The sequence below is a fragment of the Phascolarctos cinereus genome, unplaced genomic scaffold (genome assembly GCF_003287225.1).
Source record: "Phascolarctos cinereus isolate Bilbo 61053 unplaced genomic scaffold, phaCin_HiC Scaffold_4;HRSCAF=312, whole genome shotgun sequence".
In the NCBI taxonomy this organism is placed as follows: Eukaryota; Metazoa; Chordata; class Mammalia; order Diprotodontia; family Phascolarctidae; genus Phascolarctos; species Phascolarctos cinereus.
Genome location: NW_027555847.1, coordinates 202,012,542 through 202,026,715, shown reverse-complemented (window position 1 = coordinate 202,026,715; position 14,174 = coordinate 202,012,542). Strand labels below are relative to the sequence as shown.

The following is a 14,174-nucleotide window of genomic DNA, read 5'->3' as shown; positions in this document are numbered from 1 at the left end:
TCAAAGCCCCCTGCTCTGGGTGCCTCTACTTCCCCTCCTCTTGCCTCTGCAGTGTGGCTTCTAACCTCACCATTCACCTGAAACTCTCTCTCCACCAGTGAAATTCTCTCAGCACGAGTGAGATTCCAGGTTGGGGGCCAAGAAAAAGTACTCACAAACGAAATCAATATTCTAAGTTAAATAATATGCCTCAAGTGCCAAGAATACAGGAAATACATTCTACAGCTTGCTGTACTCATGAGTTAGTGATGATCCTCTAAATTGTCGAGTCTTAATGGCCTTTCTTAAATCTTCACCCTGCTTGACTGTCTGCAAACTTTGATGCTGTGGATTAAACTCTTTCCTAGGTTTTGATGACGTTGCTTTCTCCTGGTTCACCTCTTACCTAATTCCTCAGTTGCCTTTGTTCCATCTTCAATCATATCCACTCAGCAAGGAAATCCCCCAAGGCTTTTTTCTTGAGATTTTCTTTTTTTCCTACTTTTTTGGTAGGTGATCTCATTCACTGCCATGCTGATGATTCCAAGGTACAATTATCCATTCTCAGTCTCTCTCCTGAGGTGTATATAGTTCCACATCACCAACTGCCTATTGAACTTCTCCAACTGGTTGTCATATAAGCACCTCAAACTCAATATGTGCAAAATAGAACTCAATATCTTTCTCCCTAAACCTTCCACTCTCCCAAACTTTCATCCTTGGCTCCTTATTCTCACCCTCCATATAAAATCTATTGTCCACAGCTCTTGTAAAAGACCCGTCTCTCAACTCACATAGCCACTGCACTCTTGCAGGTCTGCAGCTCTTTTTTTTTCCCCCTGTACTGTTGCAATAGTCTTCTAATTGGTCTCCCTGCCCTTTCTCCACCCATGCCAATTCATCTTTCATTCAGATGACAAGGCGCTTTTCCTAAATCATTGATCTGACCATATATCCTGCCCCTCCTCCCCCAACACCACCACACACATACACTCAACAAACTCCAGTGACTCCCTATTACTTCCAGAATCAAATATGAAATCCTATGTGTGTATCTAAAGCCCTTCACAGCCTGGCTTCTTCCTACCTTTCCAGTCCATGTACTCTTCAATCCACCCATACTAGCCTATGTGTTGTTCCTTACACATGACTCCAGTCTCCCAGCTTCTTGTATTTGCCTTAGCTATGCCAGATGCTTGGAATACTTTCCCTCCTCACCTCCATCTCCTACCCTTCACTGACTTCCTTTGAGATTCAGCTCAAAGCCTATCTCCTGCAGGAAGACTTTCCAGGTGCCAGTCAATCCCTCTGTGATTACCTTCTGTCTACTCTGTATATACCTTTCATATACCTAGTTATTTGCATGCCCCTCCTTCCATTTCACATAATTATTTGTACGACTTCTTCCTTCAACCTGTAGTAAGTGGATTGCAGCAAAAGTCCCTTTCCCAGAGAACATTTCAAGGACCTTCAGACCTTGCTGCCTTCATTTGTTCTAAAAAGTGTCTACTGGAAATCTTTCCTTTACTCATTGAATGTATGACCACTAACATCTAGTGTAAGAAAAGTAGAGTACCAAATTGTTCAATACTGACAAACAGAAGGTATCCTTCCAGGAAGCTGCCCATCAATCTTGGACATCTTGCAGGTGGTCAGGACACATCTTTATATTCTTCTATTCTGTTAATATTGTGCATTATATCGAGTTTATTGAAATTCCTACAGCCTTTGTTCCAATCAAATGTCTTTTACTCTTCCAGATAAGGGTTTATCGAAGCCAATCCATTATGCAAATCAAGGGAAAGAACAGGTCTCAAGGCAACCAACTAAGCCAGAAAGCTTAACAGTTTGTAACTATTGCAATACATTGAATCTAATGAAACCAAACAAGGCATGAGGAATTCCTGTCCTTTCTCCTCTTAGGATTTCCACAGAAGGATGGCCTTTGGTTGAGCCATCTAGAGACAGGCATTGATAAACCCACAAAATTGGAGAAGGGACATCATTGACATCAATATGACTTCATACCAATCTCTTCATGAGAAAAGAGCAAAAGTCCTCCTTTTCTTTCTCCCTTTAACAGCAATGCACCATTGAATTCAATGTCTTTGACTTAATTCTGCCTTGAATAGGCTTTTCCATGGAAAGAATGACTTCTTCAGCAACCTGTAGCAAGTGGATTTAAGGAAAAGTCCTTTTGGCAAAGGATATCCCGGGGGCTGCAGAAACTGCTGACTTCCAGGAGAGCAAACTGTTGTCTTCTTGAAATTATTCCTTACCTCATTGAACGTATGACCACTGACATTCAACATAAGACAGGTAGGGTACCAAATTGTTCTATAGTGACATATGAAGGTATGCTTCAAGGAAGATGCGAAGAACACACCAGGAGCTGATGAGGAGGAGGATTAAAAACTAAGGTGAGGATGAAGAGGAAGAGCAGCATTGATGGGGTATGGGCCCAAGCCCAGATCTTAGCCCCTTGCCCCAAGGGAATCTGGCTCCCATTTTTCTGAGGCCCCAGCTCCTCATCTCCCTTTGAGGGCCTTAGCCCTACCTTTTGATCTTATTCAGATGCACCTTTGCCCCTTGTCATAAAAAGAGTCTGGCTCCCGTTTGTCTATGGGTCCCAGAAAACCCTTAAACTTTTAGGTTCCTTGTCGACTCCCCTCATTTCCCTTTGAAAGCCCTGGCCCCACCTTTTGATCTTCTGAAGATGCCTTTTGGGCTTCTACCTTCTAGTTCCCTTAGTTATCTATTCCCATGGTCTATTAGGTCTCTTGGGCCTTCTGGTAGGAGTTCTTGCCTGGACTCTTTTCCCAGCCCCTTCCCTGGCCACCCAAAGTTACTTTGAGTATATGTGGGATCTACCCTGGCCCCCATTCAGATGCTGAGAATCTCTCATGCCCCAAAGGCTGAGCTTTTCTCATGCCCTCTTCCTTACAGGTGTCACCTGGCCTATATGATTTATCACTAATAAACTTTTTCTCTGGCTGGAAGAAGACTTAAATTGAATTCATTCAGCCAGGGATTGGTGTCACAATCTCGGGGTTCCCAGCAGCACCCCAAGCCTCTAGACCTCTTCAGCATGGTGGCCCTGTTGCCACAGGAAGCAGCAACAGCAACTTTCTCCACAGCCTCAATAGCTTCTGAAGTTATAACGTGGAGCTTTACACTCAGCAAATGTTTCCTTAAATGCAACTCTACAGAAGCCTAGGACATCGTGCAGACTTTGTGGTCACATCTTTAATTTGCTTGATTCTAATAATCTTCTTGATTTTATCGAGTTTATTAAGGTTCCTGTAGACATTTTTTCACTCCAAAAGTGGTTTTCTCTTTCAGTCAAGGCTGGACCAAAGCAAATCAATTCTGAAAATTCAGGGAAAGAGAAAAATCTTAACGCCATTACCAAATGCAGAAAGCTCCACAGTCTCTGGCTTTTGCCATGCATTGAATCTAATAAAACAAAACAAGTTCTGAGGAATTCCCATACTTTACACTCTAAATTTTTCCCTATGAAAAAATGTTTCACTTGACCCATCCAGAGATAGGCAATAACAGAAGAGGGACATCAGCAACATAAATAAGGATACATACCATTCTTTTTCCAGCAAAGGTTTCAAAAATCATCTTCTTATTTCTTACTTTAATGGCAATGTATCCTTCAATTCGATGTCTTTTACTTGATTCTCATTTGAATAGGCTTTTCCTTTGAAAAAATGCCTTCTCCATTCAACCTGAAACAATGAGTTTTCAGTAAAAGTTGCTTTCCAAAAGAATAGTCCAAGATCCAGAAAAAATTATTACCTTCCACTTGATCTAATAGGAGTCTTCTTGAAATCTTTCCATTACTCTTTGAAAATATGCCTATTGACATCCAGTGTAAGATATATAGTGTGCAAAGTTGCCAAAGCTTTACATTCAGGGAATGTTTCCTTAAACACTACTCCACGGAAATCTTGGACATCTTTCAGGTTTTCATGTCTTCATCATCCTTGATTCTGACAATCTTTTTCATTACATCGAATTTATTGAGGTTCACATAGACTTTTTCCCATTCAAATTCAGTATTCTCTTTCAGTCAAAATTTTACCAAAGCAAATCCTTTCTGCCAATTCAGGAAGAGAGAAAAGCCTTCAGCGTACCACCAAATGCTAAAAGTTTCACAGTTTCTAGCTATTGCCATGCATGAAATCCAATGAAACAAAATCCTGAGGAATTACTATACTTCGCCCTCTAAGTTTTTCTTTTTATGAAAAGCCTTTCATTTGACATAGTTAGAGATTGAAATTGATAGGCCAGGAAAAATAGAAAAGGGACTTAAACAACCTAGTTTAGGTTTCATTACTTTCTGTTTTCCAGTGAAACTTTGCAAAGTCATCTTCTTGTATCCCATTTGATGGCAATTCACCATTGAATTCAATGTCTTTTACTTGATTCTGTTTTGAATAAGCATTTCCTTTGATAGAATGTCCTCTGCACTTAACCTGAAGCCTACTTCCCAAAAATATTCCAAATTCCTGCTGAAATTATTACCTTCCTCTAAATCTAATAGGTGTGTTCTTGAAATCTTTCCACTACTACTTGGAAAGGCTGCCTATTAACATCCAGTGAAAGATACATAAAGTCCAAAGTTATTTTACTCACAACGGTAAGTAAGGCAGTTCAGTATCTTCCTTTCCTATTGAACTAACTTAAAGCTTTACTCATAGGGAATGTTTCTTTTATACAAGTAAATACAAATCTAGGACATCTTGCGGGTTTTGAAGGCGTATCTTTATCCTCCTCCATTCTGATTATCTTTTTCATTATATTGAGTTTAGTTAGGTTCCTATAGACTTTTCCCAATCAGATGTATTTTCTCTTTCAGTCAAGGTTTTACCAAATGAAATAATTTCTGCCAATTCAGAAGAAAAAAGTCTTCAGCACACCACCAAATGTTGGAAGCTCTGCAATGTCTAACTATTACAATCCATGGAATCCAATGAAATAAAACAATTCCTGAGAAATTACCACACTTTGTACTCTAAGATTTTCCTTTTGAGAAAAGCATTTCATTTGACACAACCAGAGATAGGAATTGACAGTCCTGCAAAAATAGAAAAATGAATTAACGGCATAGGTCAGGCTTCATGATTTTCTTTTTCCCAACAAAACTTTCAAAAATCATCTTTTTTGTATATTATTTAATGGTTGTGCACCCTTGAATTATTTAATGGTTGTGTGTCTTTTACTTGATTATGTGAAAGCTTTTCCTTTGAAACAATGACTTCTGCGGTCAACCTGAAGCACGGGAATTGCACCAAGAGTCCCTTTCCCAAAGAATAATCCAAGGTCCTACAAAAATTACTACCTTTTCTAGATCCAATAGGAGTCTTCCTGAAATCTTTCCGCTACTTCTTCAAAAGGCTGCCTGTTGACATCCAGTGTAAGACACATGGAGTCCAAAGTTTCTTTAGTCTCAAGGTTAAGTAAGGCAGTTCAGTATCTTCCTTACTCACAAAGTTAGGCTAAACCTTTACACAAAGGGAATGTTTCTTTAAATGCAACTAAATACAAATCAAGGACGTCTTGCAGGTTTTGAAGGCATGTCTTTATCTTCCTTGATTTGGATTATTTTTTTCATTATATCGAGTTTGGTAAGGTTCCCATAGAATCTTTTTCCATCCAAACAGGATTTTCTCTTTCAGTCAAAGTTTTACCAAAGCCAATCCTTCACTCCAGTTCAGGGGAAGAAAAAAGTCTTTAGGTCACCACCAAATACTAGAATCTCCATAGTTTCTAGGTACTGCAATGCATTGAATCCAACGAAACAAAATAATTCCTTAGGAATTACCACACTTTGCCCTCTAAGTTTTTCCTTTTGAGAAAAGCATTTTGTTTGACACAACTTAGGATAGGCATTGACAGACCAGCAAAAATAGAAAAGGGACTTACACAACATGAATCATACTTCATGTCTTTCTTTTTTTCCAACAAAACTTTGAAAAGTCATCTTCTTTTGTCTTGGCAATGTATCACGGGATTCAATTTATTTCACTTGATTTTGCTTTGAATAAGCATTTCCTTTGAAAGACTGTCTTCTACACTCAACCTCACCCCATGGGGAATTGCAGGAAAAGTCCCCTTTCCAAAGAATATTCCAAGGTCCTGCAGAAATTGTTACCTTCCTCTATATTTAATAGGTATCTTCTTGAAATCTTTCTACTACTGCTTGGAAGGGCTACCTATTGACATCAAGTGAAAGAAACATAGGTTCCAAAGTTGCTTTAGTCACTATGGTAAATAATGTAGTTCAGTATCTTCCTCACCTATAAAACTAGCATAAAGCTTTACACATAGGGAATGTTTCCTTAAATGTAACTAAGCACAAATCTAGGACATCTTGTGGGTTTTGAAGACATGTCTTTACATTCCTTGATTCTGATTATCTTTTTCATCATATCAAATTTAGTAAGGTAGTAAGTATAGACTCTTTTCTATCCAAATGGGATTTTCTCTTTCAGTCAAGATTTTACCAAAGCAAATCCTTTCTGTCAATTTGAGGAAAGAGAAAAATCTTCAGTGCACCACCAAATGCTAGAAACTCCACAGTTTCTAGCTATTGCAATGCATGGAGTCTAATGAAACAAAACAGTACCTGAAGAATTACCACACTTTGCACACTAAGTTTTTCCTTTTGAGAAAAGCGGTTCGTTTGATCCAACTAGAGATAGGCATTGATAGATCAGCAAAAAATAGAAAGGGACTTAAATCACATGGGTCAGCCTTCATGCCTTTCTGTTTCCCAACAAAATGCTGAAAAGTCATCTTCTTGTATCTCATTTAATGGCAGTGCACTGTTGAATTCAATGTTTTTTACCTCATTCTGGCTTGAATAAGCATTTCCTTTGAATGAAAGTCCTCTGCACTTACCCTGAAGCATGGGGATTTCAGCAAAAGTCCCTTTCCTAGAAATATTCCAAGACCCAGAAGAAACTGCTGCCTTCCTCTAGAGCTAATAGGTATCTTCTTGAAATATTTCCACTGCTGCTTAGAAATGCTACCCATTGACCTCTAGTGAAAGACACATAGGGTCCAAAAGTCGCTCTAGTCCCAATGTTCAGGATTGTTCAGTATCTTCCTTGCCTATAAAGCAAGCCTGAAGCTTTACACTTAGGGAATGTTTCCTTATACACAACTAAAAACAAATCTAGGACATCTTGCTTGTTTTTAAGGCATGTTTTTATGTTCCTTACGTGTCTGATTATCTTTTTCATTATATCAAGTTTAGTAAGGTTCCTCTAGAATTTTTTCTGTTCAAACATGGCTTTCTCTTTCAGTCAAGGTTTTACCAAAGCAAATTCTTTCTGCTAATTCATAGAAAGAGAAAAGTCTTCTGCATACCACCAAATGCTGGAAACTCCACAGTTACTAGCTATTACAATGTATTTAATGCATCTAATAGGAGTCTTCTTGAAATCTTTCACTACTGCTTGAAAAGGCATATACCAGTCAAAATATGCCCTCCATTAGAACAGTTCTTTGTATCTTTATTCCCCAGTGCTTTAGGATGGGGAAAGATATTGATCCTTTAATTGGTCACTGAAATTGTTCATTATTCCTTGTTAATAAATGCCATTTCCCCTGGTATTTGCAGTATATGGCCCATAGTCCTCATACGTGTATCTAGCAAAAGTACCATGGGGAAACTTCCCAGCCTGGGTTCCATGAGATTCTAGGGAGTATCTCATATACCATGAAGTGTGCAAGATTGGGGAAGGGAGGTCAAAGTGAGAAGCCAGAATGAAAGGGAAAGGAATTTATTAGTATGCTAAGCAGAACTGCTTGGGCTGGTAGCAGTTTCAACTTCTTAGAGTACAAATGAGGTTTTTATAGTTTTTTAGGCTTGTTTATAGTACAAAGTCAATCAGCAGCATTCATCAGCAGAAAAGAAAATGGGGAAGTGTGCAAACCTTGTGGGTTACAGAAATTGCCAAATATCAGGTTTGTTGCTATGGGACAATGTTTTTCTCTGTAGTCAAGTCTTAATCAGTATATCCCATGTTATTCTTTTAGCAAATTGAGAACAGAAGCAAATTAGAATTGCTGCCAAAGTGATATTTTGAAGTTACAGGCATGGCCACATCACTGTCCTTTGATGATAATGTGACCTTACCCAAGTCAAATTTCCCTAAGCCTCAGTTTTCTCATTGGCAAAATGAAGAGGTTGAACTAGATATAACCTCTGGTACGTAACCAGACACCATGATCTTGTAGCAGGGAGTCCTCTGATGGATTGTTGGCACTTCTTATGGAACTAATCATGTGCTCTGACCCCTAATAACAATAAATAACAATAACTAACATTTATATAGGGCTTACTATGTGCCAGGCACTGTGCTAAGCACTTTAAAATTATGTTTTAATTTAATACTTACAACAACCCTGGGAGGTATGTATTATTATTATTATCCCCGTTTTACAGACGAGACTTGCCCAGTGTCACACAGCTAGCAAGTGTCTTAGGCTAGACTTGAACTCATGTTTTTCTAACTCCCTGCCCAGGAGCCCATCCACTGTGTCACCCAGCTGCCCCTGCAGGTGTGTCACAGGCATTGGTCCCTTGCTAAAGGACATATGTGATCAATGCTTTTGTTTGTTTTTTAAATAAGTTTTTGTGGAAGTCTTTTTCATCAGGGTGATCAATCCCTAGAAACCTGAATTTAAGTTTTAGTTCTGCCGTCATCTGTGTGTTCTCATTTAAAACTTTCTCTAAGCCTCAGTTTCCTTATCTGTAAAATGGGTAGAAATAAACTTGTACTGTCTGCCTCATAGGTGAGTGAGCAAAGGGCCTTTGGAAATTACAAAATGCTGTTAAATATGAGCTGTTATTATTATAATCTTATATCTTGCAGTTAGACTATCCTGAAGAGGGCTGTAGTTAGGAGGTAGGGATGGGTGTTTGTTCATTGACTAAAGAATTTTCATTTCTCGTTATTTTTATATAACAAATTTTTAACACATTTTGTTAAGTAGACTAAACACAGAATTAATTACAGTTGGTGTTTCTTAGTATTTTAATACAATAGGCACATATTTCCACAAGGTTTTAGGGAACTTAAACACACTAATATGTTCTCCAGATTTCCAGTGTGATGTACTCTTGGGTCACTCATACTTTCACTAATGTTTTCCCCAAATTCTCTCCTTTTAACATTCCTATGAACGCTGCTGGCATATTTTCAAAACCTTCGGTGATGTATTCTCGGTACTGGATTTTGCCCTGTGGGAAGAGCGAACAAACAAAATAAAAGATTTTAATAGGATTTTTACTGAGCCAGTCTCTAACCCAAGAGTGCTCAGAGTCACATAAAGCAGGGGGGTACCAGTAACCAGATAGTTGAATCAGTCATTAATCAAGTAGTTTAATCAGTTTTAGAGTGAGGAATGTTCTCTTTGCTGAAGTGAAACCCAGATTACATACTTAAATCACAAGATGGGAAGGAGGGAGGAAGGTGGATTACAAACAGACAATTGTTTTCCATGAGAAACCCACAAGTCCCACAACACAAAAATTCTGGAGTCAAGTCTTTGGGGATTGTGACCACCTCCCCTGGAGTATAGAATGAGTTCTGTGATGGGAATAGGTTCTACAATTTTTGATTCACTTCACTCACAGTTCAGTGATTGTGAGCATTGTCAGAGTTTTGATTAGTCAGTTTAAGCTGCATTGTGAGCTCTGACTCCTGAGCCAGAGAGGCAGCTCTTGAGAAAACTATATTAGCATATTCATTACACATATCATATCGATTAATATGAAAATTATAAATTCCTTCTCAACGGGAATAAACCAACTCCAAATTACAACCATGTCCCAGTTAATAAGGGCAGCTAGGTGTGCAGTGGATAGAGTGCCAGGTCTGGAGTCAGGAATGCTTGAGTTCAAATCCAGCCTGAGACACTTACTAGCTGTTTGACTGGGCAAGTCACTTAACCTTGTTTGCCTGTGAAATGAACTGGAGAAGGAAATGGCAAACTACTCCAGTATCTTTGCCAAGAAAATCCCAAATGAGGTCATGAAGAGTTAGATATGACTGAAATGACTGAACCATAACCTAATTAAATCAATAAATATTTCTTAAAATCCCATTTTGCATGGCATCATGGAGCATAGAAAGCTATGAGACATGCCATATCTATAACTATTAAATTGTAAGCTCTAAGAATGTAATGATAGGAGCTGAACCTGTGATCTCACTGGCATAGGGAACTCCCTGGTGAATATATTCCCTCTACCAATTCAGGTTGATACCTTATCTGTGACTTATAGTTTTAAAGGGAGGCCACTCTCTCTTGGTTCTCTTCTTATTTATCGGACTGATCCTTCTCAGTCTCCTTTGCTGTTTCCTCTTACGGAACACATCTTCCGACCACAGGTGTCCCATATGGCTCTCCTCTCTTTCTATGCTACTTCACTTTGTGACCTCATCAGCTCTTTTGGATTTAATCATCTCTTTGTTGATCATTCTCAAATCCACCTATCCTACCCTAACCTCTCGGCTGACCTCCAATCTCATAGTTCGAATTGCCTTGCAGACATCTCAAATTGATGTCCAGTGGACATATTAAACTCAATATATCCAAAATGGAACTTACTATCTTTCCATCTAATCCCATCCCCTTTAAACTGCCCTATGACTGTTGAGGGTACCACCATCTCCTCATTTCCTAGGCTTGCAACCTAGGTATCATCTTCCTGTCTTCATTCTTACCCCCACGTATAATATAATGTCAATTTCACCTTTGCAAGTTCTCTCAAATATGCCTCCTTCTCTTATTCTAATTTAGTATTAATTTTTTGTTTTGCTTTAACAAGTCAATGATCCAACTCTACACAAGCATTCAGTTTGGAAATGTCTCCTGAATGAGTCAAGGTATAATACATTTCACTTCTTTTGTGATGTAATTCTATGTTCACAATGTCCATTGCCTTATAGCTTTCTTCTTCTTCTTTTTTTATTAGACAATGGGGTTAAGTGACTTGCCCAGGGTCACACAGTTAGTAAGTGTTATGTGTCTGAGGCCGGATTTGAACTCAGGTCCTCCTGAATCCAGGACCAGTGCTCTATCCACTGTGCCACCTAGCTGCCCCATAACTTTCTTCTTTAAGGTGTTTTGGACATATTTGTGTGATTCATCTGTGTAGTCTGTAAGCCTTTCATCTCTTTCATTGAATATACCTGAACAATATTTTCCAGTCTATGTTTCATCATCTTCTACAGTGCACTCCTTTGCTTTGACATCATCAGGTATTAAAGTACATATTGATATAATTTGAATGCTCCTGTCAAGTTCTTCACATCCTCTATTTTCATATCCTTTGCAACAGAAGCTGGCACACAAGCCACAATTATCCTCATGTTGGTCTTTTAGAAATGCTCATCTTGTGCACTTCAATATGATGACCACAGCATCCCTTAAAATGTTTATTGTAGCCTGTGAATGCATACTCTATTAGTTCCTGTCATTGTTTTTCCAAGAAGGACCTATGAGCCATCTTTCTCTTTAACTACTATTTCCATTTGTCTCCTGGTTTTATTTTTAATAAGAACATTAATGTTCATATGATGATTTATTTTCTCCAGAGTTATGTGCATTTGATCACTCGACAAGGATTTCACATCAACAGTTAGATTAAGTTGACTAAATTAATTAGTTGACTAAATTAATATTTATAGTTTAAAAACTATGTAATTCTTAGAAACTTTTCCTTTTCCTTTCACTCTACTTCAGAATTATTGAAGAAGTTGAAAGGGAATACCCAGGACTAAGCCCCACTTTGTAATTTTCTTTGCTGGCATTGACAAACCATCATCCGGTGGCCAGCTTTTAGTTAATGATTTACTCTGTTTACCTATGCTATTCCTTGCAGAGCAGATACTGAATTTAGCTTGGATGGTACTGACAGTCAGTACTCTGCCAAAAAAGCCTGCCAGAACTTGAGCTTCACAGACATAATCAGAGTTATCCCCATATCACAATGAGGCATTTTGAAGTAAATTGGAAGTTTTAACTTTTAAGATAAAATTTTTTTATTTCTGTTTTCAAAGGACCTGTGAGAGAATGAGTTGTTTGGTACAGTCTGCCAAGATACACCATTGTAAAAGCTTAAAGATCCCAAGTTCGTATAATTCTTAGACTGTGTATAAAAGAAATATATCTATGGAAGGAGTTGTCATAGAAAATTCCAGCATTAACTTCCAGAAGAGAGGTATCTCGGTTGTACTGTCTTACCTCTAAGACCCATTTCAACAAGTCTTTTAGAGCTTTCTGGCGGATGTCTCCTTGCCAGCGACTGAAAATAAATCCTTCCATACGTAGCTCATTATAGATAAAGGGAAGTTGGATATAGATTCCTGTAAGGAAGAGCACACGGCATATTTACATAATTAATGATAAAGCTTAATAAGCACACAGGAAAAGAAAAGGTTAGGAAAAACAAAGAAAGCTTAACATTTTCTATCAAATATCAATTTCATTCTAAATTGTCCATATGCTTTGACCCAGTAATATTACTGAGCATATAAACCCAAGAAGTCAAAGACAGAAACAGAAGTCCAAAAAATACCAAAATATTAATAGTAGTACTCTTTGGAAACCCAGTGGGTGCCCACCAACTGGGGAATAGTTAAAAATATAATATGGTATATGAATGTAGTATAGTATTATCACATGGCAAGAAATGCCAGATATGAGGAGTTCAGGGAAACATGGGAAGTTTTCAATGAACTGGCACAGAGTGAAATGAGCAGAACCAAAAGAATAATATAAATAATAACTACAACAATGTAAATAAAAGATCATTAAAAGTAAGCTAAATTCCTAATAAGTGAAAAACCAGGGATGGTTCTAGAGAACAGTTAAAGAAACATGCTTCTCTTTTTATATCAGAGGCAGAGGACTACGAGGGCAGAATGTTATATGCATTGTGAGATTCAGTTACTCTGCTGGTAAGAGTGTTCCTTAAAAGTTTTTCTTTGGCATAATGGATGTTATAAGCTGGAGTGGGTAGGGAAAGCGAGAACCATTTATATAATGCTTACTGTGTGCCAGGCACTGTGATAAGCACTTTACAAATATTATCTCATTTGATCTTCACGACAACCATGTGAGGTTGGTACTATAATTATCCTCATTTTGCAGTTGAGGAAACATAGAGTCACACAGATAGTAAATATCTGAGTCTGGATTTGAACTCAGGTCATCTTGACTCCAGGCCCAGTGTTCTTTCTCTTACCCAGAAATTACTATGAGATAAAGACAAAGGGCCTTGTTAAAGCATATTAAATACAATTTTTTAAAAGATTAGTATCATTATCTTCTAATTACTTCTAGGAAAATTGTTGCCCAGCTACACAAAGAGCCCAAATAAAGGTTAAGTGGGGTGGATAAGCCTCTTAATTGGTGTAGGAGTGTGGTTGTTTCTTATTTGGGTTGTCAGTGGCTGACTTGCACTGTAGCATAAAACCAGACCACTGAAAGAGAACTGTGGAGATTGTCTGATCATTACTACAAAGAATCTCAGGCAAGTGGTTCTCTAGGTTATTATACTTCAATCCAAATCAATAAACATTTATTAAACACCTAGGGAAATGTCCAAAACAGAACTTGTTATTTCCACCTCCCGTAACTTACCCCTCTGCCTCACTTGCCTGTTTCTGTCAAAGTTACCACCATCCTTTTAATTGCTCACATTCACAATCTCAGAGTCATCCTTAGCTCCTCACTGTCCACATATCCATTTAGTTGCCAAATCTTATCATATCTACCTCCACAGCATCTCTTGAACTTTGTTTCTTTCTTTTTCAAATATTCTTCCTATTTACATAGCCATCCTGGTTCACCTCCTCGTTCTCTCTTATCTGGGTGTCTCCCTGCCTTGTGTTTTCCCTCTTTCTAATCCATCCTTTATTGGTTTAGCCATGTCCCTCAATAAACTCCAGGGGCTTCCTATTACCACTAGGAGGGCCTGAACAAACAAACTCCTCTATTTGGGATTTAAAACCCTTCACAATTTGGCTCCAGCTTACCTTTCCAGCCTTATAATATGTTGCTTTCCACTAAATCTTCAGTCCTAATAATCTGGCCTTCTTGCTATTTTTATATGACACTGTTTCCTTTCTCAGACCTATGCATAGCCTATCTCCTGTGCT

At 38.3% G+C, this 14,174-nt stretch overlaps 1 protein-coding gene across 1 annotated transcript in view; it reads right to left on the bottom strand.

Annotated features, from left to right (window-relative positions):
• Positions 1–9,014: 9,014 nt before the first annotated feature.
• PTGR1 (prostaglandin reductase 1) overlaps positions 9,015–14,174 on the bottom strand; it is a 44,940-nt gene continuing 39,780 nt past the window's right edge. Inside the window, exons 9-10 of the mRNA XM_020976216.1 lie at positions 12,256–12,377; positions 9,015–9,244 (exon numbers count right to left, since the gene is read on the bottom strand). Of these exons, the coding sequence (XP_020831875.1) occupies positions 9,134–9,244; positions 12,256–12,377 (233 nt within the window). The 3' untranslated portion in view covers positions 9,015–9,133. The remainder of the gene's footprint in view (positions 9,245–12,255; positions 12,378–14,174) is intronic.